The 25860-nt window shown below is 40.9% G+C and overlaps 2 protein-coding genes across 2 annotated transcripts in view; both read right to left on the reverse strand.

Annotated features, from left to right (window-relative positions):
• Positions 1-878: 878 nt before the first annotated feature.
• On the reverse strand, positions 879-18144 carry miip (migration and invasion inhibitory protein). Its single transcript, XM_054784314.1, has 9 exons — positions 18036-18144; positions 10191-10348; positions 10021-10120; positions 9826-9937; positions 9670-9749; positions 9478-9604; positions 8372-8468; positions 8186-8305; positions 879-2022 (listed from the first exon to the last, which is right to left on the reverse strand). The coding sequence occupies exons 1-9, from the start codon at positions 18142-18144 to the stop codon at positions 1897-1899; spliced, it is 1029 nt and encodes a 342-aa protein (XP_054640289.1). The 3' UTR covers positions 879-1896.
• Positions 18133-25860, reverse strand: part of prxl2b (peroxiredoxin like 2B) — a 44329-nt gene continuing 36601 nt past the window's right edge. Inside the window, exon 19 of the transcript XR_008572223.1 lies at positions 18133-18223. The gene's annotated coding sequence lies outside the window, so the exon portion shown is untranslated. The remainder of the gene's footprint in view (positions 18224-25860) is intronic.

Raw genomic sequence — 25860 nt, forward strand, 5'->3', positions numbered from 1 at the left:
TTTAAACCCCGGTCCAACTGCGCCATCCAGCCACTTGTTTAAAAAAAATTTATAAATAACTGCCAGGTCGCCATAATACCATTATTAAAAAACAAGACACCCACTTAACCCTTCATCTTCAAATACATCATCATCGATACGCCTGCCTTTCATTTCTGGTTAACGTCAACCATTAGTAACTTCCACTGGTGATCGTCACCTTGGAAGCTGGCCTGTGAGGCGAATCTGTAATCCGATACAGCACCATTTCTAATAGTGTGTATGTGACATGGGCCAGCACTACTGATTTTGAAGGCCCCTGGGTAGATTACATTGACATGGCAACACATAGAAGCTGAAACCTAATTGGACAGAAAAAATATAATACACACGTAGACTAGAGTGCAGCCAACATATTGGTACAAAATGAAGATAATAAACTGTTTGGAATAAATGAATACAATTTTATTAAACATGTACTAGAATTTAAGCTGTAAATAAAGGTCAGCGCTTCTGATAGTGGTTTGGCCAGCAGAGAATGCCTTGCTGGCCCTGACTGCACACCACTGGTTTATCAGCATCTGTGTGAATTTCAAATGTAATTTTTAATTACTAATTTGTGGGGCCTCCTATGGATTGTGGTCAAAATACTTTGGAGGACATGCTAGCATACATGTAACCTAATACAGATATCGTCAAAGTTCCATAATAGACAACCGCTCAGTGACTTTTGCTAAGACAAAGACATTTTGCTTGACGACGGCCATGTTAAAACATGCTTGTCAGTCCCCTAAAAATGTGCACCAAATCTTGTGGTGATTGGAGTATAAACACCATAAAGTTAGTGTTTTTGTAGGGCGCATCTAGCTGTGTGAGAAATTCCAAGTCAGCCCGACTCATGTGGTTTAATTAGTTTAATTACAGAGCCACCATGTAGTGTATTTGTCAGAAAAAATATCACAGGCAGCACAGCATATTGCGCATGTTGTCGTGTGGAAAAAATGAGGACACCTCCAATTTAGCATACCTTTTTAGACCAGTAGATGTAAAACAAGGGCGAGGAAGCATGCTTTTCTTGAGCACACACACAAAAAAAAACCTCCCTCTCATACATAATTTGGATATTTTTGCAGCTCGTCTTGACGACATAATTGTTTTGTACCGATGATATGACAAAAACACGCAAATGAACACTTGTATGGATGGAAGGCAGTCAAGCAGCCGCGTGCAGGAATAGAATAATAAAGCAAGACTTCACTCTAAAGAGACTATGGTAGCACTTCTTCAAAAATGTCAGCTACGTGTTGTCACATCCAAAGCAGGCCATCATCAAGGAAATCTTTATTTGTGTCGGTCCCGAAGTGAGAAAGAGGAAGTTGAAAGCTCGGCTCACAGCTAGGAAGACAAAAAGTGCATCCCGGGTGACAGACAGAGAGAGAGGTTTCAAAATGAGTCAGCAAGTATTGTGACATTTGCAAAAGGCAAGTATAAAAATGTAACACAATGTCGTTAAGGTGTTGCTTCACATCCGCAAGGCCGCATAGGTCACAAGGCACTCGTGCAGGTTCAGCGATGTTAGTAACCTTTTTACTCACAAATTAAAATTATGGTATAATATGCACTTGGGCGGGCGATACTGCTAATTTTGGTATCAATAAGTACAGTAAAACATTGTAAAGGGCCAGTATTGTTGATATCCATCATTTTTATCGGCTTACAGTATAATAAGGATCACCCTGGCGGACCAGCCAGGACCTTAAACTTAATCATAAATGATCTAACTATGTATGTTTATTGAAATACATGACATTCAGTGGTTGACAAGAAAATCCACAAGACAAACACAATGAAAGTTTGACAGCTTTACAGTTGCTATGATAATCTAGTGAAACAAAAAACACTTTTGAGGGTGTGTTGTCATCTCTCAGTGGAAGAAGGTATGCGTCTTAATTTTCTTCTGGGGGAAAACTGCTGAAAGTTGTGACGGGCCAATCGACAGATAGGTGGTGTGTGGTCAGAGTGAGCACCTCTGGTCACCTGATCCTGGGGAAAAAAAAAAAAAAAAAAAAGATGACCACTTTAGAAGTATTTATTAAAACCCCTTTAGCGGCCACTACATTAGGCACACCTGCTAATGAGCTCCAATACAAAACTGCTCTCTCTCATTCATTGACGACCAAACCTATACCCCCCCAGCTCAACTCTTAGTGGGAATCAAACATGACATCGACTATTAGCATCCAATATAACTTATTATGAGAGTTATATCAAGGAATCAACATTCAATTGTAAAATCAACATCCAATGTGGGATAAATTCTGACCCTGCATACTAACAATAATAATACAGGGTATCAACATTTACTTTAAAACAGATTTTACTGTATTTTCATAATAAATAACAGGTACTTTTCCCACATTTCATTTATAGATATATACACACTACTGGTCAAAACTTTTAGAACACCCCAATTTTTCCAGTTATTTATTGAAATTCCAGTTGTTCAAGTCCAATTAATAGTTTAGAATGCGACAAAAGTAAAGTGAAGTGCCAGAAGTTTAAAAAAAAAAAGAAAAAAAAAAAGGTAAGGTTAGCCAAAAGTGAAAAATAATGTGTATTTAAAATAATGTGTATTTTAGAATTATGGGTGCAACATTTAAGTACTTACTACTTACTGGAGTACTTACTACCTCCTCTGTCTGCATAAAAAGTGTTTGGAACACACGGTGGTACTATACCCTTGTGAACATCATTTGAACAGCATTGTACTGGAGAAAGTAATTTGTTGCTCCAAAAATGGCAAGAAAAAAGGGAATTAACAATGGAAGAGAGAGAGACATTAACACTTAAAAATGTAGGATTTTCCTTCAGAGAAATTGGAGTGTTGTAAAACGTTTGACTGGTAGTGTTTTACAGAAATACATTTTTGATGAATACAATACTGTAATAATTAGGGCTGTAAAAAATATTGCGTTAACAAATTGATTTAATTACGTTAACATTTTTAGCGTACTTGACAAATGCGCACCATGTCAAGCCCCACCTCTCTGTTGTGACAGCACACATGGGCACAAAAGTGTCCCCCCAGAGTCTGACGCTCTTTTCCAACTGAACACATCAACAGCAGTGGAATTCCAACACCATATACTGTATGTAACTTCCACTCACAAACAGTCTAGTCCTCCTCGGAACAACATTTTCTCATTGTCACAAGACAACAGTGAAGCATTCAGAGGTACTCGGAACATAACAACGTCGGCTATCAGTCCATTCTGTACCAATGGGTGATTTGGCCTCAAAGTGAGCGAGATCTCCTCCTCAGTGGTGAGAAAGATGGACGGGCTTGCAAACCCATACATCAGAAAGTGGCTGGGGCTGCCTTGAAGCCCTTCGGAGGTAGGCCTTTTTGGTAGAAACATGTTACAGCTGCCACTGTGATCCATCAGCATGGGTTACAAGCAGCAGAAGGCCCAACTTGTACTGTAGCTAAGAGATTCACTGACCAGCAGGTGAGAGCAGCAGGAACCCAAGTGAGAAAGGGTAGGAAGTGGAAAGCCCAGAAAGAAGTTGACAAGGCAATCAGCAGGCTGAAACATCTTGAGGTCGTTGGCAGGTTCCCCCTGGGTTCTGGTCAAAGGCCTCCAGTGGAGACGAGAGAGCCATGGTGGTGGCAGATGTGGTGAGGGCCAAGCAGGAATGACTGAACATCAAGGTAGTGTCCAACCTCCTGGCCGGAGGTTGGACCTCATGGGAAGGAGTCACATATAAGCCCATGTCATGGTCTGATCTGTGGAAGATCCCCCAAGCCAGGCTGAGCTTCCTGATCAGAGCAACTTGTGACACCTTACCTTGCCCATGAAACCTCTATCAATGGTACGGCGCTGAAGACACCTGTCCCCTGTGCAACACCATCAACACAAGCCTTCAGTACATCCTGTCGGGCTGCAAGAGAGCGCTTACACAAGGATGTTACAGGTGGCGACAAGACCATGTGTTGAAAACCTGGCAGAGGTAGTGGAGGCATGCAAACAAGGCCAACAGTAGACCTGCGGCCCCAGCGGGGTATTGCATCTAGTTTGCCAGAACATCAATGCACTCCGCAAGAGAGATACGCCAGGTCTCCTCTCACCAGGACTTGTGTGGGATATGAGGGTTTAACTTGGAAAGCAGCGACAGTTCCCCAGGGAGATTGCCACGTCACTCCGGCCAGACCTGGTAATGTGGTCGGTAGCTCACAAGTATGTCCTACTGGTGGAGAAGAACTCAGAAGCAGCCCACGAGCAGAAGCATGCCAAGAATGCAGACCTAGCGGCAGAGTGCAGGCAGGTTGGCTGGAAATCCATTACCTGCCCTGTTGAGGTGGGGTGTAGAGGCTTTGTTGGAACCTCGTCTACTCCGTGATGTGGGATGCAAAGGAGTTGTGCATCGGAAAGCCATCAAAGAACTGGCTGAGGAGGCAGAGACAGGCAGCTTCTGGCTGTGGCTAATGAGGACGCAGAGTTGTGGGCTGGACAACACCTAGGGCATGAGCGGGGGGTGGTCGGGAAAAATCTCTACCATCGCTCCGCCACCAGGAGATGTACTGGGGTTAAAGGAGCGAAACATCGATGACTGGTGGTCCCCAGCTGATGACCCGCTTAGGCCCATAGGTTTCACACCTGAATAAAAAGCACTGGTGGAGGTGCATCAGGCAGAAATGCTCAGCAGGCAGACCATCAGCCTTTACAATTCCGCTTTATTAGGCGTGTATTTGTGGTCTAAATAAACAGAAATACAAAGTAAACTAAGTGGATATTCTTATCACTGACTATCGTAACTCATATTGTGGAAGTAAATTTTTCTGCATTTAAGTGGGCTCGGAAATCCCAGAAAATACATCTACACTAAAAAAAAAAAAAAAAACAACCCTGAATTCAACTTAAAAAGATTCTGTGAAATTCTTTGAACGCAACCCATCAAGGCTCATAATAGGGTTAAAGTGGGGAAAAATAAATTGGCCATCTACTGAAAGTTTTTACATTTTGAAAATAAATGGAATTGACATTTTGGGGGTTGAACAACTTTAGGTGCAAATGTAATATTTACAGAGGGATGGTCCAACCAATTCGCTACAATCTAGTATCGGCATCAAATCGAAGTTTATTTGTATAGCACTTTACAACATCATTATCAAACTGATACTGGCCAAATGCACTGGATCACTCAAGTTATCGCATAAATGCTCAAAGTAACATTGCACGGCATGCTGTAAACAGACACAACGGCTTGAACGCATTGTAGCACAGCAGCTAGCTAACACAGTTGCTAGACTGTATTTGCCTTTTTGTAAGTTATTTTTTTATTCTATTGGTGGTTATTTCTTTATGCCTTGTACTGTTTATTTTCAATTAAAAAACTAAAATAAAAAAAAACAGTTGCCTAAGTGTGTGTCAATTGGCCTAAAGCATTTTATGGAGATAATGTACACAGTGCAGAGTGATTAGTTAGAGTGATTAGTTAGCCTGGAAGTGACCAGGCAAGACCATCTCTTGCCATGGTGGTTATTCTACTACGTAAAGACTTATTGATGATGTGAACTGTGGTGTTGGTGAATGCTCCTCCATGTGAATGTTATTGGTGGACAACAAGAAAAAGTGTTGTTCTGAGTGTGTTGAGAGTACACGTCTCTTCCAGACTCACAACAGCACTGTGTGTGCGCAGCTTGCACAAACGCAGCATACTGTGTGTCAACTGAGCACTAATGTCGGCGTTAAGAAAACTTAAAAAGGGCGTCAGTCTGTGTGTGACTCTATCCGGCCGCTACAGTACTCTGCAACACGCACATCAAATAGACCAGGGGTTGGCACCCTTTACTATGAAGAGCCATTTTGCCCCCTCGCCCACTTAAGAAATGTAGTGTGGAACCAGAAAACATAACAGCCTAGAAACTTTCAAAAGTTGTAGCCGTTTTTAATTTTACCTGTTACAACAACCGAAGTAACAGTGCAGTGTGCATTTCTAACGGATGCCAACACGTTAGCACGTTGGTTAAACCTCACTCGCTGACTGACGCCTTAAAGGAAAAGTGCACTTTTTTTTTTTTTTTTTAATTTTGTCCATCATCCACAATCATTATGTGAGACATGAACACGTGTCTATCGTTTCTGTTCGTTCTAAAGATGAAACAAACAGCTCAGTACTGCACGTATGGGAACCACTTATTCCGCCTATTAAGTCTTCTCAAAAATACTTCATAAAGCGCCAACAATGCTCCATTTACATATAATGTGATGTGCATATAACCAAGCTACAGTGATATTGTTATTGTTATTATTATTAACATTGTTACGCCGAAAAAGACAAAATCGCAGCACAAATTTGAACAAAAATGTGCACAAACATCACGGTAAGGACTTTTTCTATTGAACTAGTGCGAAGAACAAAGGTGAGCCGTAACATTCAATCCAGATTTCTCTGCACCTTTAACAAGTGTGGAGAACGAGAGGCTCTTCAGCACAGCTTCCATTATTACATGAGTATATAATATTTATCCATACTATATATCATCGTTCATGAAAGGAGGAGAGCGACAGAAGTGTTGATCTTTCTGAAAAACAATCTGCCCCTCTTATTGAAGTGACTTATTTTCAATGAATGAGTGAGAAGAAGCACATTTTCAAGTGGATGTGATAATGTTAGTTTAGAATGATTTTTTTTTGCTACATCATTGAGGTAGAGGCCATACTGAGTGTGAAGTACCTCATTGTACACTGGAAATCCTTTTTCACACTCATTTAAAAACTTTAGTACGAAGTTTTACGTCAATGATATTAGGAATCTTTGAAAGGTGTGTTGGGTCTGGTGACCAATCACAGATGCTATTAAATGGGTGTTTAACATGTCGATGAAACGCAGCAGCGGCAGCAGTATTGGATAGTTTGAGTCACATTGTGGGCAATTTCATTTTTTTCCTTCAGGGGAGCAGAATATTTGTTGCGCAGTTACAACGTGGTGTCAATATTTTTAAAATATCAATATTTACTTTACGCACACGATATCAAAACCAACCATATCGCTGATATTGATATAGACTGGATTTGTGCTGTATCTCCCTCATCCCTGCATGCAGGAGGAGGGACGGAGCAGAAGCCCGGCAGCTTCAGTCAAAGCGACGGCGTCTGCGGTGGAAGAATGTCAGCAAGGAATAAGCGGTAGCTAAGTAATGCGCAGGTACTTTGAATTCAGAGCATAAAAAAATATTTTTCACCACGATTAAAACTTGGCACAAACTCCAATACGAGGAATGTGTGAACCTGCGAGCTGCCTGCTGCACTGCTGTTGCGTTCCCCATGAGAGGAAAAACAAAGTGGTGTGCTATTATAAAGACGTGTCCTATCACACTGCCAAGATATGGTCCTCGTTACAACAGTGGAAAGAACGGCTTTAAAAACTGTCTGAAAACGATGGACTCGCCATGTCCAGCGAGCTTCGCACTCACAATTATTTAGCACGACAAGCTCTACCACAAATGTACAAGTTAGACAGTTGCTAAGCCTGGTGCATTTGACAGGTTGGTGTCCTGGCGCAAAATAAAGACACGCTTGTGTCTTCTAAAAATGTTTACCTAAAAAAATACTACTGTTCAATTTATAGTATTTTTGAGTTGCTGACATTTTAAAATGTCCTCTTAAACCGGGCACTCCTTCATGTTTTGTTCTTTTGTTATTAGCTGAGGATTTGAGCATAGCTAAAGAAAAGATCATTTTTGACTTTTATATTAATTTCAAAAAGAGAATGGCTTACTTTATTTTAGAGGCTATTTTTAGATAGGATTTTTTAATGTGCATCTTGAATTAATCTTTATAATTTCAAAAAATCCTCCTCGTGTTAAGTATTTATTTTAATGAAATAGCTTGACACGCATATTTGGCTTTGATTTTGTCTAAACTCTTTGCTTAAAAAATATTGGGACAAATCGTATAGCGATATTCAACCTAAATGTATCGGGATATGAGTTTTGGTCCATATCGCCCAGCCCTAGCACATGCATACAGACCTATTACGATAACAAGAAAGGAGAAAAGGTGGTGGTTTCATAATAGCAATAGCAAATCCATGTTTATACAAGAAAAAAATGTAGACAGGAAGTTAAGAGACAGTTTGTAAGGCTATGAAAAATCAAACACAAATCTTTCCAACGGCAGCTAGTAAGAATAAACAATGTCACCTGTCCTTCTTCGGCTGGTTTCTCAGTGAAGTTGTCCTTAGTGAGGTGACTCCGCAGGTCCAGGTTGCTGGGTAGGGGCAAGAAGCTTTGAACCTTGTTGGACCAGCCCAGAAGGCAGTGCTGGGTAACAGTAAAGGCGCATGAGAAAGCAGCTAAAATATAATGTGAACAATAAGTGTACAGTACCGATGGTAAGCCCAAACTGTCAGATGGATCAAAGCTGCAGCGGCGATGTGCTTTGTACTTGTAAGAAGGCAGAATTCTGGAGTGAGGGATGCTGACCCTTTAAAATGGCCGCACACAAAAACACAAAGTGGAAAAGAATGGGTTTTAAAACCATGAAAAGACACTTAGTTAGACATATGGTTGACCCTTGGAGGTGGAACACACCACTTTTGTCTCTACAGGTCATGTTTTACAGTATGTCGCATTTTAGCATAGTTCATTGTGAAATACGTACACAAACAAGTAAATACTTGTGAGATCGTACATTTAAATGAATGCATGTGTTGTTGTCATTCCTATTTTTCTAATTGGCTTCCCATCAGTGATACACTTGTGAAAAGGCAAAGACCAAAAAAATTTCAGGCTTTTGTTCAGGTTCGGAAGACTTAAATTAAGCAAAAATTCCAAGTTGTTGCTTCCATTTTTTTTTATTTATTCTATTTTCCATGAAGTAATTATTTTAAGCTCTTATGAGAAAATGTAACTACCGTAGTATTGGAACATATACCTGTAGTATAGTGGGTTTGTCAATACCAGAGACGGCCGCCAGAGGGCGAAATAGTTTATTATGTACAGTAGATCTTTTTGCTTTTTGTCTCACCTCTTTCAAATACATTTATGAAAGACACAACATGTAGCTATTTTTACTTCAAATTTAATTTAAAATAACTGATACAAGATGTTGATGTTGGCTTGAAAAGGAGAATATTATCAGTAGTTTTTTGTCAAACATTATTATTGAATGTGAGTGTGAATGGTTGATTGTCTATATGTGCCCTGCGATTGGCTGGCTACCAGTCCAGGGTGTAGCCCGCCTGTCACCCGAAGTCAGCTGGGATAGGCTCCAGCATGCCCCCGCAATCCTAATGAGGATAAGCGGTATAGAAAATGGATGGATGATTATTATCATCATTAATAATACTGTTATTATTCATTTATATATATATAGGAATTTTTGTAATTGTTATTTTGCTGAACACAAACAAAAAAAGGCAGAGAAGAAGAAATTGAACAAATGACGTGATTAGGTTTGTGAAAATTGCCGTTCAGGTTCCCGCTTTTCTTACCTGACATGTGCTGGTTCAGTGATGGTGTGCGGGTGTGAGGATTTTAGCCTTTTGCACACGGGACAACATATTGGAGAGTGAACCGGGACGGGGAACAATCTGGTGTTTAACTTATAAGAGAATGTACCTGAACAAAAGCAAAATGAGGATAATTCGAATAATGAATTACATCCAACAACAACTGTGTCTTACACTCATGAGTATCCGTGTCAGCTTGTGGGCTGCCTGTGTCTGCAACAAGCGGCATCGCCGAGTGTTCATCCAAGGGAAATCTATGGGGCAGATGATTAAGTGGCAATGAGGAGACGAGTCGAGCATCGGCAACACAATGCAATGAGCAGCACTCACTCAGAGTGTGGCTGGTGGATGCACTCTCTTTTATTGTGCGTTCGAAATGCTTGCAGCTCATCGTAGAAGTCATCGGAGTGTTCCGCCAGAGCGTTTTGAACATCCAGGACTCCTTAAATGGAACAGACAGCACTTACCTTGCATATGAATGTGTGTCCAATGAGAATAGAAAACAACAAAAGGGAAGACGTGTACCCGCGATCCAGTCATATCCAAGTAACGGATGCAGACGCCGCCTGTGTGCAGGTTCCTCTGCATGGGCATCGGTCTGGAACGTCACTCGATTCTGCATCTTCTATAAGAAAAAAATATTGATATATTTAAGAATAGGAATTTTACACTTTCAATCATGGGTTTTGATTCACCTGTCCATTGCTGCGAGATGTCAGAGAGGACTTAATGCCATCCCCATGTGAAAACATTTCTGATGGTGAGGCCTTTTCAGCGGTCACTCCTCCGCGTCTGGCGGTCAAAAAGGGCGAGGAATTGGGACCCCGGGTGGTCATTTGTCTCTCACACATACCTTAAGTTGTCAGTTAAGAAAAATAGATTGCTGTTAATGATATGGATCATTTCAGCAAAATGCAAGTTAGCTTTTTTTTTTTTTATAAGTTATAACAGACTTTTTTCCAAGGAGAATTACTATCGTGTGAACCTTTTTTAAACGATACGCCTTCAAGAATAGCACAGAGTGAAAAAATAATTCTCCAATTATCCGGATTGGCACCATAATTCTACATTTTCTTCCTTTGCCCTTGTCTCAGTCCAACACAAAATGTTGTGGACACACTTTAAGTAGGTTTATTTTACAATTCTGCTGACGAGCAAACAAACGGCAATTCAATCATAATTTAAAAGCTAACTCGTTGCTGTATTTACCCCACCAAAGTTGTAGTTTACACAGAAGACATGGGCTTTCAGCCAGGCTGTCTCCAGACTTGTTTTAGACGCACTTTGGTGCAAAAACTTACCTGGGAACCTTAAATTTGTTATGGTAAAGGATACACTGTGCAAGCTAATGATCGCTGTTAAATTATATTGAGTTTCTTACCGTCCCTTTTATTAGCTATCCTGCTTCACTTCTTTCCTTGACGTAATTGATTACGCTCTCATAGTACGTAATTTATGTCCACAAACAACACATTTAGATAATAAAACGTCACTGCCTCGAATATTCAACGTTCTGGTGTATTAACATCAATTATGCGCTAATAGGTCATCAAAATCGTGTTTACTTCCGCGTTGACAAATGACGTCATCTTTCTGTGATTTAAATCGCTGCTCCTCGCCACCGCAACAAGCAACTCCAGCGATCTGATTGGTTAATAATGTTTGACCATAATGCCTTGCTCCAAAGGCTCTTAAAGGGGCAGATATGTTTACATCAAAGTGACGCTGCTTGATAGTAAACAGCAGAGAGCGCCATTCACAAATTAGGAGTGCAAAATATATTCGATGTGCATTTACAGCAAATTAAATGTGGTAATAAATTAAATCTGCTAATCATGATTAGAGACCAGATAATCACAATAATAAACATATTGTTACATCACTTGATAACTGACAGTTTTGAATCTTTATTAGGTGTATTGTTGCACAGTGATAATTCAGGTGAAAGTCAGTCTTACAAAGAGTGACACGGTTACAACACATTCATCCTAGCTTCATGTACATTAAAGCTGTCCATCCACAGTCATGCTATAATGAGCGTTCTGCAGGTGTTGCAGGGTCACGGCTGAGCCCCCGCCCCCCGTCAGGCCCATGATGCTCAATGGCAACATCGAGGCGCCACTCTGTATTCCGGTCACGGCTAGTTTGCCGCCAGAGCCGAGCAGGCCGGTCCCGTTTGATTAGTTGACCATGGCGCCACCCAGGTGTACCCCATTACGATGAAACGGTGCCAGTCATCAGCTTGTATATTCCTTGCCTACCTCTCCAATTAATCTCCCGCCGGTGGCCTTTGAACAATTACTGCAGGCGGCTATCGCTCATTAGCCTTCAGACACACAATAACATCAACACTCTTATTTCTGCTAAACACGCCAACAAACATAAGAAATTACACCATGGTGACTGCAAAATAAGAATATGGACTCCACGTGCCTGTATGCACTCCCTACAACATCTGGTAATGCTTCTGAGAGGACAGCTTGGTCTCCTATGGACCGTCCTTCCACTCAGTTAACTCTTAAGGTGGCTCAGTGGTGTGCATAACCTCCATGTGCCTGTATGCACTCCCTACAACATCTGGACATACTCCTGGTCGTCTCTTTTGGGATCTCCACCCAGCTCAGAATCATAGTGGTCTTGCTGTGTACTAACCTGTTGGTGTACTGGCCTGTGTTCTGGTATCTCCTCAACGCTCTTGACACACCTGAAAGTCACAGCAAACCTTCTGGAAAATGGAGATCACAGCCTGATCCAACTTCTGTGAGTTTCTCCAAGACTTGTGGCTCTCCATGTGCCTGTAAGCACTGCCTACAACATCTGGGAATGCTCCTGATGGTCTCCTCTGGCTAGGTTGTTGCCTTCCTTAGGTTGCTTCACCGCTCCTGGTGTACCTTCTGATCAAATAAAATCACAGCCTCCAACTTCTGTGCATTTCCTCAAAACTTAATGAGGCTCTCCATGTGCTTGTATGTGCTCTGGTCATGGATGTTTGCACTCCACACACAGCCTCTTTTCAACGGTGACATAAGAGAGCTAAATCATCTGATGGAGCAAAAAGAGAGGCTGCTGGTGGGGGGGACGGGTGTTAGAGGCCTGGCGATGGAAAGGTTCCTGTGCGATAAGGAAAGGGAAAAGATCGATAGTATGCTGGCGGTGTGTGGATGCCAATAAGATCAAGGAGACTAGAGCTGTAATTGCGCTTAGCTGCCTGCCACAATGTGACCACAAGGTTGGCAGCGCTTCTAACTACAAACATGTTTCCATATTTACCAGCATGATTACAGTATTTTCACTCTTGGACATTCATTTATATTTAGAATAGAAATGTACCTATTTTTTTAAATTATTATTATTATTATTATTACTTCTGTTGGCATATTGGACCCTCTTTTAATATCTTAATGTAATTTAGTAACTTTATTGTAGTAAAATTACAACTCAAAAGGGAATTATAATGTATTCATTAACTTTCTCCAAAATACAACTTTGTTTTAATATACTACAATCAGTCATTTCTTATCACATTTTTTTTCCAAAAAATACTTTATTCGCCTCACATTACGACACATTATTTAGCCACACAGTCAGGAGATGTGGAAGAGCTGAGTTCAAATCTCCGTTCAGCATCTGTGTGGAATTTGCATGTTCTCTCCGTGCGTGCGCGGGTTTTCTCTGGGTACTCCTAAAACATTCATGTTCGGTCAATTGGTGGCTCTAAATTGTCCATTTGTATGAATGTATGAATGATACAGTAGTATATATGTGCCCTGTGATTGACGGTGACCAGTCCAGGGTGTACCCCGCCTCTCCAGCATAGGCTCCAGCATACTCCAGAGATGATAGTGAAGATAAGTGGAATAAAAAATGGATGGATGAATGGACATTGCAACATTTTTCTTGTAATATTAGACATTATTCCTCGTAACAGTCTTATTCTTGAATAAAATGACTTTTCTCTTGTGATGTTATGAAAAACTATGTAACATCCTGACTTTTTTCATGTATTACATATATTTTCTGAAAAAGATTACTTTATTCTTGTAATAGTTTTTTTTCCTTCTTTTCTTCTACTCTTCATTATTTTTCTTCTAAACTTTAATTCTTCTTTATTTAATGTTTTTTCCTTCTTTTCCTCTTCTACTCTTTACTTATCTTCTAAACTTTAATTCTTCTTTATTTCTTCCCATAATTAGGGGTGTCAAATTAGTGCATTAAATACAGTCAAATTTTGTGTGTTATTATTATTATGTTTTGAACTTGTCCCGCTCATCATCTTAGTCATGCAGTATGGGTGAACTGTATGATTGTTTTGCCAGAACAGTTTTGCTTTACAGCAGGTGATTCTGGTATACTCCTCCTGTTCTAATTGCATTGAAAATTTATCGTTAAGACCACTGAACAGAACATGATTAGGACGACAGACAAAAAGAAAGAAGAGAAAAAAAAGACTGTTAGGCCACATCTATAACTGTGAACGGAGTCTGAGTAGGGAATATTGGGGAAGGGTGAGAAGAAGAGAAGGGATCAAGATGTAGCTACAGATGGTGAGAGCATCCACGCTATTTTGAAATTTTTTTTGTTAATCTAATTTTTAATCTCTAACAGTTTCTGTATGCGAATAGCCTTTTTATAAAAATCAGTTTTTCTGCATTGGGCTTCTTGTGCTTGAGTTGTTGGGTGTGGAAAACAATGGTCAGTCACACCATGAATGGACATTGATTGGCTGTCTTTGTATTTGGGCATGTTTAGCATCAGCTGATAGGCTCCCATTGTAGAGGGAGAGGGCAAGGTGAGGAGCGGTGAGTAGTGCAGAGGAGACATGAAAGTGGAGGAGCGTCTGAGAGTAGTCGGTCCAATGAATGATAAATTTACATTTCACAAACACCTCGACAGCACCATTCATAAAAGGTAGAGTGACACATCTTTGTAAGAAGAGTTTGCTTACCACCAAAGCACCTCAAGTTTAGCCTACCGCAACCTTGCAAGTGCAGCCACAACTTACATTAGCAGCAAACGTTACCTATTCAGCCAACTGTAGCAAAGCTCTTTGCCAAAGTAAACTTGAGGAGAACACACCGCAAACGAGAAAGTCTGCGGCCGACAGACTTGACGAATGTTCTTGCCAAGTGTATAGCAATGAACTGCAGGTCAATCAACTTTGTGGAAGACAAGGGGTTAACAGAGGTGTTGCAAAGGTGTCCAGTGACTCATCATACAAGCCACCGTGAAGGACTACAGTGACGACCAAAATCAGCAAGATGTACGACAACAAAAAGGAAAAAAAATTTTGGGTGGTGGATTCACTCATGCTTTACATGGACCTGATCTTGTATTTTATTTTTACTTGCGATTTGGATTTTGTAATTATTTGGAGATTGACACAAAAACACAGCAATATTTCCGCCTGGTGTTGGAAACTAAAGGTTGGAAGCACTTATCAAAGATCAAATACAGAGGAATGGAAATGGCGAGGACCGCATCTGTTCAAGTCTGTTAAAATATTCAATTAAAAGCCACTTCTTTTGTTATATATCAAGATTTTTATCTGGCACTAATTAATTGAAATGAAAATACCTCAAGATGAGGGATTTTCTCAACAATTTTTGTTGATATTAAAGAAGTAGCTCATTAATTACAATTCTACTAAATATTTGTTTTGATTGCTTCACAGCACTACTCATAATATATGAATTTATCCTCACATTATTGCTACTTTTTTCTAAAAAGCTTTATTTTCATTATATTGGGACTTCTTTCTCATATTTTTCCAATATTTAATTTAAAATCTTTTCATAGTACGTCTTTTGTTTGGAAAAACTGAACTTCATTTTATGATTTTTCATTTAAATATTATGGCTTAAAAAAAAAAAAAAAAGACTCCCAACATTGTCTTTTTCTCAAAGAAAAAATGCCTTTATTACAACACGTTTATTCATAATATTAAAACTAATGTCTCTTATTCATTAAAAAAAAAACTTAAAAAAAATGACTTTATTCCTGTATTAACACAAGTTGTTTTCACATATTCATTTTATTCTCTAACATGACCTTTTTCAGAAAAATCATTAGTGATTTTTTCTCAATATATTGTGATTTTATTGTCTTAATATTAGCACGTTTCTCCTCGTACCAATATGTCTTATTGTCTTGAAAAAAAACCCCCACTTTCTTCTCTTGATATTACACAGTATAAAGTTGTGTCTCCTAAATGTACACCAAAGGAATACCGAACAAATTTTAGTGACTGCAGGCATGTTAGCGCTATTATGCTGGCTCACGCTTTTGTTAGAAGACGCCATGGTTCCTGGCGTTGGCGTTTGTGTGTGATCGATGCTGCGAGTCCATCAACAGTGTGACCTCATTTAAGCTTTTTTTATGCCAGTGCAGAGATTAATGGCCCGTAAGCTTCTGTCAGGCCAATTAAAAATGTGGCAGTAAATCAGCAGTGAAGCAACAAACCGACTAATTACTGCTTTTATTTGCGAGCCAAGGGAAGGCCACATGGCTATAAAGTCACATGACCATGGGCCAACTAGGTTCAGTGCTGTCATCAGTGCAAAGAAAACACACTTTTACTAGTGTAAGTGGAGTTTTCCATGTCAAAGTCAGCAACACAAAGAGCATATGTGACCCAAGATGGCCGAGGCACCTGAGATCAAAGGTTAGGTTTGGAAGCAATGTGATCCTTATCAGTTAACAAGCCATCAACACAAAACTATGAGAGAAAGTGTTTATGTATGACAAAATTAGTTTCTTCTCGCAATATTATGACTTTATTCTGTTTATATTATTAAGGCTTTTAAAAAAAACGTTTTTACTTTATTCTATTTTTTTTACGGAATTTTCCCTCAAAATAAACAACTTTATTCTTCAATTACAAAAAAAAAAAAATACTTCCATCCATCCATCCATCTTCTACTGCTTATCCGAGATCGGGTCGCAGGGGCAGCAGCCTAAGCAGAGGCCCAGACTTCCCTCTCCCCGGCCACTTTGTCCAGCTCCTCTCAGCGGATCCCGAGGTGTTCCAGTTGGGAGACAGTCTCTGCAATGTGTCCTGGGTTTTCCCCAAGGCCTTCTACCGGTCGGACTTGCCCTGAACACCTCCCCAGGGAGGCGTCCGGGAGGCATCCTGACCAGATGCCCAAGCCTCATCTGGCTCCTCTCAATGCGGAGGAGTTGCGGTTCTACTCAGAGTCTCTCCCGGATGACAGTGCTTCTCACCTTATCTCTAAGGGAGAGCCCAGCCACCCTACGGAGAAAACTAATTTCGGCCGCTTGTACCCGCGATCTTGTCCTTTCGGTCACTACCCAAAGCTTGTGACCATAAGTGAGGGTAGCAACGTAAGACTCACCTCCACCCACAGTTTGGGTTCTGGACCAAATTCCTCAAGAGGGGATGGCTGGACCTTGTTCTACTCTGGAGAGGCAGCAAGCTGGTGTGGGCTTATTACTAGCCCCCGGCTCTAAGCCTCTCTGTTGGGGTCATCACCAGTGACAGAGTGGGTCACTTTTCTACGCCTTAGGGTTGGGGAAAGGGTCCTGCCTGGGATATGATTGGAATATGGACCTTCAAGATGAAGGAGTCTTACTAAGCATGAATGGCTTGTAGGACTCCTGAAGCAGCTGACAGGTACCGGCAGGCCAAGCGGCATGCAGCTTCCTTCGGTGGTGCTCGAGGCAAAAACTTGAATGTGGGAGGAGTTTGGTGAGGCCATGGAGCACGATTTTCGGTTGGCATTGCATCTGCACTAATGCTGGGCTGTTCTGGGCATTCACTCCCGGGAGGAGGCCCTGGGGCCAAAACTAGGACACGCTGGAGGGAGTATCACTCACAGCTAGCCTGGGAATGCCATGGTGTCCCCCCAGTAGAGCTGGAAGAGGAAGTCTGGGCTCCCTTACTGATACTGTTGACCCTGCGACCTGACCCCTGAAAATGGACAGATGCATGATTTTTAGCTTTTTTCCCCAAAATAGGTAGTTTTTTCTCCTCAGGAAACACGCCTCATTTAGCCCAAGTCTAAATACAGTGTTTGTAATCAACTTTATGGACGGCATTATAGCCATGTGTCAAAAATAAACTTACGGATGTCTAGATGACTCACTAATAGCAAAAATGTATTATTTTCATGTAATGTTGCAGCGATTTTTTATACTATAGCATTATTCTCTCTGTTCCACCTAATAGTATGACTATTTTTGTCATGAGTTAGCGTGGTTAGCAATTAGGACCTATTATGCAGTGAGGTGACGACACAGTTGGGAAGTAACCAAAAATACTTCAATAACAAAAAGTGTCCAATGAAGGTATGTACAGTACAACAAAAGTAGCAGAGTCCAAAAACAGAAAACTTACAAACACAAAAACATACACCACAAAAATGCAAACCAAAAATCACTGTCACCAAAAAGGTGCTGCAGGGGAAAAACGTACATGAAAGAACTAAAAACACTCCCGAAACAAACAGGCAGGAGAAAGGCTAGCAGCCTACTGGACAAACAGCGGAGTGGAACGCTGAATCAGAAAAATCAAAACTACTCACCACCAACGAGTAGAGAGAACACACGCGGCATAAGCAGCGAAACAGGAAGCCAGGTTTGGCGCAGGCGTAGAGCAGAGAACAATCGGGCACTGGCGTGCTGCCTTCCCATAGCTTAAGAGCAGGTAGGTAATCAGCGGATGATAGGTAACAGGTGTGACGCCAGCTCCGCCTCATCAAGGCAGCATGCACTACAACAGACAGACAGCAGGCGGCAGCAGAGCGACAACACAGATTATGACACTTTTCTTTAAAAAATACAACTTTTTTGCATCATAATATGACTTTTTCTTTTGTATATCTAAGTGTCTTTTTGTCCTGTTTAGTGCGCATATATTGCCTCCTCCGCCACATTTGCTCTTAGCACGATTTGCGCACCCTTTCTCCTCTCCACCTGATACATAAAACTCATCAACAATAATTAAAAAGCTTTTAAGCTTGTTTTTGAGGCCAACTAATCACAATACTCAGAGTCCACTACTTTTTTATGAGTGCTGAACAACACAACCAATGGTCCAATTGACCGCTTCTGCATGTAAACATCATTAGGGTCCTCTGATACACAGCAGGGGGGGGGATACGTCAATGACAATGATGACAAAATAGAGCAACAAAAGAAGCTGCAAAGCAAACACAGCTGGCCACCGACCAGCTGGAGTATCAGCGGCGCACCAGCAAAGAAAAAGAGGCACGCAAATAGAAACATATTTGTCACAAGCACTGAAGCTTTTTTTGTGCCTTTTTTTTTTTACATTAAAGTGACTTAAATTTCTGTTCTCTGCTTTAAAGTGAAAAAAAGTCTTTGGCACTCTTGAGTACCACTACGACGAGCCCCCGTGCCACCAGCGGCACTCGTTCCACAGTTTGATTGATCGTCAGATAGAATAGTGCATTGATATACTGGCAAACAACAAGCAGTACCGGGTGACAGTTTCACTCTGCAAACGCCTTCCTGCTTTCTTCAAAGGAGGAGTACTTCAGCTTTATTGTAGTTTATGGATAACCTAATTTTATACTACATATTTTGTTAAGGCCACTAGTTGATAGTATCTCCTAGGGATGAGTGAGTACACCGCTATCTGTTCACCCATCTAAATTATCTGTATCTGTACTTGGAATGGGTGGTGCATAGACCGGAAGTGGGTGTGGTTTAACCAGAAATGGGCGGGGCTTAAATCAGTACATTCTTTTAAGTCTGAAATTGACCTGGATTGATCAGAAGTTACTGAATGCATTGTTTGCTATTCAGCTATTTGTGTAGTGTGTATGTTTGCAAGTGATTTTTAATGATCTGTGTGAAGTTGGAAGGTGACTCATGCAAACATCCAGAGATGGCAAACAGGGAAATAATCTGTCAGCCTTGTTCACTGTATTTTTCTCAAAAGCACCGCATTCAGTATTATGAGCAACGTTTTCCAACTGACTTTATATCACCGGCCAAATTCTAAGCAAGGAGACAAAAAAAAAAACGCCGGCAGTGACTGATGCACGAGTCGCACACAGCCGTCTTGTGAACTGCACCGCGTACGTTACGTTAAGATTGCCACGTGCATACTGCAACGTATTGAGAGGGGTGTAATATTTTTACCATGCTTATGAATATAATATAGTATGATAGCCACACAAGCAGAATGTTTGATGCAGCTCTTGCAACGTAATGTTGTGGCCAGTCAGCGCCTGTTATCTCTGTCAGTGTACTTCCAAGTGAAAATGAACAAAATTCCTATACTGCAGGTAGCAAGCCTGTTTTATGATGACTTCACGGAATCAGACAAAAATACATTTCAAGGAAAAAAGCGGTTCTGGTAGCCCAATTGAGTTGTTGCATTCGTGACTGACGCAACACAATGCACCGCGTACTTTACAAAACAAGTTTACCAAGTAACTTCAGATACAAATGGAAATAGAGGCAAGCTGAGGAAAAACTAATAAAGTGGGGGCAGTGGGCAACGCCACACAAGCCGTTTTCAACTTTCCAATTGCACCGTGTATTTGAATGAGGCACCGCTCAGCTCCTCTGTGGCTGCCGCCTGCAGAGTCCGTCTCGGGAGTCACAGAATGTGAAGAGCGAATACATAATAACGATTTTCTTTCATCACGATTACGGATCCTGACGAGATGTACTCGTTTAATGCTCGTACTCTGCAAAAATGCATTATCCGTAAAGGCCCTGTCACACCTTGACAATTTAGCCAGCGCATGCCTGACGTGATCATTTTGATGGCACTGTCGACGTTTTTTTCAATTTTGGGCATATACATAGCGTATTCATAACGAGTTGGACGTATACATGACGTATTAGTAACTTATACAGAACGTTTCTATAACTTATAGACAACTTATACCAACGAATGCGTAGCGTGTTGCCGGCGTTCACAACTTAGGCCCAACGCCAGTCTAACTTATGCAAACCGCGCGGCAGCGTATGGCTGACAATCACGTGCCGTAGCCTATAAAAAGGCTGCCACTTGATGACTCAAATCATAACCTCACTGGACATCGCAGTGTCAACATTACCATCATGCCGAAGAAAATTTCAAAGACCGCTGCCAAGAAGTATCAGGACAGTGACGGAGGGATCCATCACCACCCACAGCCTCCCCCTCCCACTCTCACTCTGATGGAGATGACGCAGGTTGTAACGCCTCTCAGGCATCGTCAATGGTATCGGAGGCTGCTTCCCCAGCGGTCTCCATCTCCTCTCAGCCAACACTTGCCAAGAAGAGAGCCAAGAAGACACAGTTTTGTCTCAAGGTATGTTGACGTATTACAACTTGTGCAGAACTTACAAATAACGTGTGTGAACGGGCGTCAACGATCGCATAACTTATTGCCCGCGTATGCATACGTTGAAAAGTTTTGTGCATGCACAAAATTTTTGGACGACTTGGACGTACTACGACGTATGCCGGCGTGCTTCAGCATGCTCTTAACTTATACAAAACTTACCCATAACTTATTCGACGTATGCCAGCGCATTGGCCAAATTTTTCATACGTTGGCGTACGCTGGCTAAATCGTCAAGGTGTGACAGGGCCTTAACAAATACTCGTTTCTAACAGGTATCCGACTCATCCCTAGTATCCCCCTGCAAACACCTCCCTGTTGGGGGGATGGGCACTTTTGCTTTATTTTAGTTTTATTATACAGCGGTTAACCTCTCTTTATACTGTGGATTGTGTCAGACTCTACTGTATAGTTAATATGTTGCCTCTCTGACACTGTGGATGTCTGATAGCAACCCTGAGGTTTCCAACATGAAAGTAGATGGTGTGTACAGAAAGGCAAACAAACAGGCATGACACACAATGAATATTTATGTATAAGCTTCCCCGTAGCTCAATCAAATCTATGAATAAAATATCAAGTCAGCTGCAAAGCTCTACCTCCCTCCCGCTGGGCTGCAAGGCCATCAGTCAATGCTCATGACCAATAAGCACTGCAGCCACAATCAGTATGCTACTGTGTGCCATCCTATAAAGATATATAAGTATCTAAATCACCTTAAACCACTGAAGGTCATTTGTCATCCTGGCTTGACTCAGCAAGCACATAATGACTGTTTTTAATCTGGTGCACAATGACGACAACATTGTGAGGTGCAAAATATTCCATTTTTAGTATTGAGTATCGAGGCAATTTTACGGGCTTTACAGGAGTGAAAGTATAGCAGGAAAATATTTCCATTTTAAATACATTCATTCATTTTCTATGCCACTTGCCTCCACTAGGGTCGCAGGAGTATGCTGGAGCCTATCCCAGCTGACAGGGTACACCCTGGACTGGTTGCCAGCCAATCCCAAACAACCATTCTCACTCATATTCACACCTATGGACAATTTATATTCTCAAATTAACCTAACTTGCTTATTTGTGGAATGTGGGAGCTGGAGTACCCGGAGAAAATCCACACATGCACGGGTAGAACATGTTTTTAAATTAAACTTTTTTATTATTAAGAGAGAAAAATATCAATAAGTACATGGCCCTGTGTGATGAAGTGACTGCCCCCTAAACCTAATAACTGGTTGGGTCACCCTTAGCAGCAACAAAAATCAAGCGTTTGTGATAACTTGCGAGTTACTTATGGCGCTGAACACTGACCTTAACCGAGGCAAGTGAGGCCTGCAGTTCTTTCACCAGTGTTGCATGATTTCACCATTTGTGGATAATGGCTCTCACTGTGTTTCACTCCAATCCAATCCAATCCACTTTATTTATATAGCACATTTTATAAACACTGTTTCCAAAGTGCTGCACAGACTAGCAAAACCATAAATAATAAGTAAATAAAGGAATGTAAATGTAAATAATAAGTAAAAATCTCGACAAAGATCAAATAGAAACAAAGAAACGTACAACAGTAAAATATTTAAAACAAGAAATAGAAACAATAAAAGCCAAAAGTCCAAGAAGTAGGTAAAAAATAAACAAGTAAATTTAATTTAAAAACTAAAATAAATAGAACCAATAAAAACTAAAAAAAGAATAAAAGACACAGAGGACCACACGACTCACGCCGAGTTAAAAGCCAGAGATAAGTGGGTTTTAAGACAAGACTTAAAGCTTTCAATTGTGGAGGCCGTTTTTACATGAGGGGGGAGAGTGTTCCACAGCTTTGGGCCAACTACGGAAAAGGCCCGGTCTCCCCTGGTCTTAAGTCTGGGCTTAGGCACCACCAGTTGGAGCTGGCCTTCGGACCTCAATGTGCGCGCTGGAGTGTAAATTTGGATGAGGTCCGAGATGTACTGAAGGGCCAGCCCATTCAAAGCCTTAAAAACAAACAATAAAATCTTAAAATCAATTCTAAAATGCACAGGCAACCAGTGCAGGGAGGCTAAAATTGGGGTAATATGCTCCCTCTTTTTGGTTGCTGTTAGAAGCCGTGCTGCAGAGTTCTGGACTAACTGTAAGCGAGAGAGTCATTTATGGCTTATTTCACTGGAGTCCCAAAGCTTTAGAAATGGCTTTATAACCTTTTCCAGACTGATAGACCTCAATTACGTTCTTCTTTTGGTCTACTTGACTTTGTCCAGCAGGTCCAATTTAAGTGATTTCTTGATTGAGAACAGGTGTGGCTGTAATCGGGTCTGGGTGTGGCTGGAGAAATTGATATCAGGTGTGATAAACCACAGTTAAGTTGTAACTTTTTCACACAGGGTCATTTAGGCTTGGATTTTTTTTCTCCCTTAATAATAAAAAGAGTAATTTAAAAACTGCATTTGGTGTTCAGTTGTGTTGTCATTGACAAATATTTACATTTGTTTGACGATCTGAAACATTTAAGTGTGACAAACATGCAAAAAAAAAAAGAAATCAGAAAGGGGGCAAACACTTTTTCACACCACAATAGATAAATACATAAATAGAATGTAATATCAAAGGTATTAATATATAAAATACTATATTAAATGTATGTAATATGTATGTAATGCATATGTAATATATAGTAGAGGCCAAAAGTTGAGAGAGACACAACACAACTGATGGTCCCACCCCATTAACGAGGCAAGAAATTCCACGAAGTAACCCTGACAAGGCACACCTGTGAGGTTTCAAGTGACTACCTCATGAAGCTCATTGAGAGAACACCAAGGGTTTGCAGCGCTATCAGAAAAGCTACTGTGATGAATGTGAGTAACTACTGTGAGTAACTACTGTAATTCCACATGTGTTCATTCACGGTTTTTAGAACCCTTCCATTTTCTATGCCGCTTCTCCTCATTAGGGTCGCGGGGGTATGGTGGAGCCTATCCCAGCTGACTTCGGGTGACAGGCGGGGTACACCCTGGACTGGTGGCCAGCCAATCGCAGGGCACATATAGACAAACAACCATTCACACTCACATTCATACCTATGGACAATTTAGAGTCTCCAATTAACCTAACGTGCATGTTTTTGGAATGTGGGAGGAAACCGGAGTACCCGGAGAAAACCCCCACACACACGGGGAGAACATGCAAACTCCACACAGAAATGCCTAACAAAGATTCAAACCCAGGTCTTCCCGATTTCCTGACTGTGACTGTGTGGCCAACATGCTAACCACTAGACCACCATGCGGCCCGGTTTTGAGACTCTAAATAGAAAATAAAGAAAACGCGCATGTCCAAATTTTTGGCCTGTACTGTACTTGTACTTATAAAAATATTTTTAAACATTTTTATAAGGTGATTTTTTTTTTTTTGCTATTAAAAATGTTGTTGTGAGAAAAAATGAAATATAAAGTAATTATAAAAGTGGATTCAATACATAAGCAAAATCTTACAAAAAATATATACAATATATACAGCATTTATTTCTTCTATGTATATTGCATACTTTATACAATAGTAAATGTTTTTAAAGCTTTTAAAGTATTGATACATTTAGTGTTTAAAAATATACTGTGTCTAAATGTCCCTTTTTTTTAGCAGTGATCAAATTTAACAATGTATGACTAAAAAAAGTAAACTGAAATAGATATTTAGGACGATTTATTTATTTTCCCGTGCTGCGTCGGCACAGTGAGTCAATAGCATGTTTTGATTTAGCTTATTTTTTATGCCGGATGTTCTTCCTGACGCAACCCTCAAATTTATCTTGGCTTGGGAGCGGCACTGGACTTTTCTATAGGCTGGCTGGGGCCCTGGCCAGGAATCAAACCCGTGTTGTCTGCACAAAAGGCAGGCATGTACCATTACAGATGTCCATCAATTTCACAATGACTGACAATGAGCTTAAAATAAAAACGATCCATGTCTGTAGCTGTGGAATTTATTTTAACATGTTGCCTTTCTTGTGTTTCTCTCCAGCAGGGGTCGGCAAGCGTCACCATCAAAAGAGCCATTTTGTCTCCTCTTCCAGAAAAAAAAATAGCCTGGAGCCACAAAATATTACACGGCTTATAAACTTGTAAAAATTGTTATCTTTTTAAAATGTTACGTGTTACAACCGCAAAATTCAAGTGAATGCAGTGAGACACACACTGCATACACTATACTAACCTACCTCCCTCTTTCTTGCTCATCCAATCAGTGGTCAGAACGCAGTCTGGATGCATTCACGGATTTGCGGTGAGTCGGATATTTCACATTCTTTTCGAAAATGCACATGTCCCCTAGTTTGGTGTTAAAAGAAAAAAATCATGGCGCTCGGCGAAGGGAGCCGCAACAAGGAGGCTGAAGAGATACATGCGGATCCAGAGCCGTGGGTTGCTGACCGCCGCTCTACAGAGCTGTCCTCCAAAAAGTGTTGGATGCACACACGAGGCGGTCTCATCTAGCTAAGACCCATGCTTGTAGCTGTAGGATGTATTTTAAGATGTGTAGTGAAGCCTACCTTTTTTTTTTTTTTTAACAGTGCTGTCTTTCATGAAGTGGTAGGCATATACATGGGGCACAAGTCAGGCTCATCTAGCTAAAACCCATGTATGTAACTGCAGGATTTGTTTCAAGATGTGTAGCAAAGCCTGCATTTGTTGTTCGTTTTTTTCCCCATAGCTGTCCTCCATGAAGTGGTGGCCGTACACACGGGGCGGTCTCATCTAACTAAAACCCATGTCTGTAGCGGTAGGATGTATTTTAAAATGTGTAGCAAAGCCTGCTTTTTAAAATGTTATTTTATTATTTTTTCTTACAAAGCTAAGAAGTGATGGGCATATACACGGGCGGCCTCATCTAGCTAAGACTCGTGTATGTAGAGGTAGGATGAATTTGAATGGTCTCCCCCCCCCACAAGATGTTGAATTTGAATTTCAGGAAGTGGATTGAATTCAATGCAAGTCAAAGAAATTCATTCTCATCACATGTCAGTTGGACAGCCATTTGAAAGACTTGGATAAAGCAA

This window comes from Dunckerocampus dactyliophorus, chromosome 8 (genome assembly GCF_027744805.1).
Source record: "Dunckerocampus dactyliophorus isolate RoL2022-P2 chromosome 8, RoL_Ddac_1.1, whole genome shotgun sequence".
Taxonomy (NCBI): Eukaryota; Metazoa; Chordata; class Actinopteri; order Syngnathiformes; family Syngnathidae; genus Dunckerocampus; species Dunckerocampus dactyliophorus.

Excerpts from the sequence above, each read along its gene's own strand:
- miip (XM_054784314.1), bottom strand. The coding sequence starts at position 18,144 with ATGGGAAGGCAGCACGCCAGTGCCCGATTGTTCTCTGCTCTACGCCTG. Across the intron at positions 9,605-9,669 it reads TGACACGGATACTCATGAGT|GTACATTCTCTTATAAGTTA; the intron begins GTAAGACACAGT and ends GCTTTTGTTCAG. Across the intron at positions 8,469-9,477 it reads ACTGAACCAGCACATGTCAG|GGTCAGCATCCCTCACTCCA; the intron begins GTAAGAAAAGCG and ends GCCATTTTAAAG.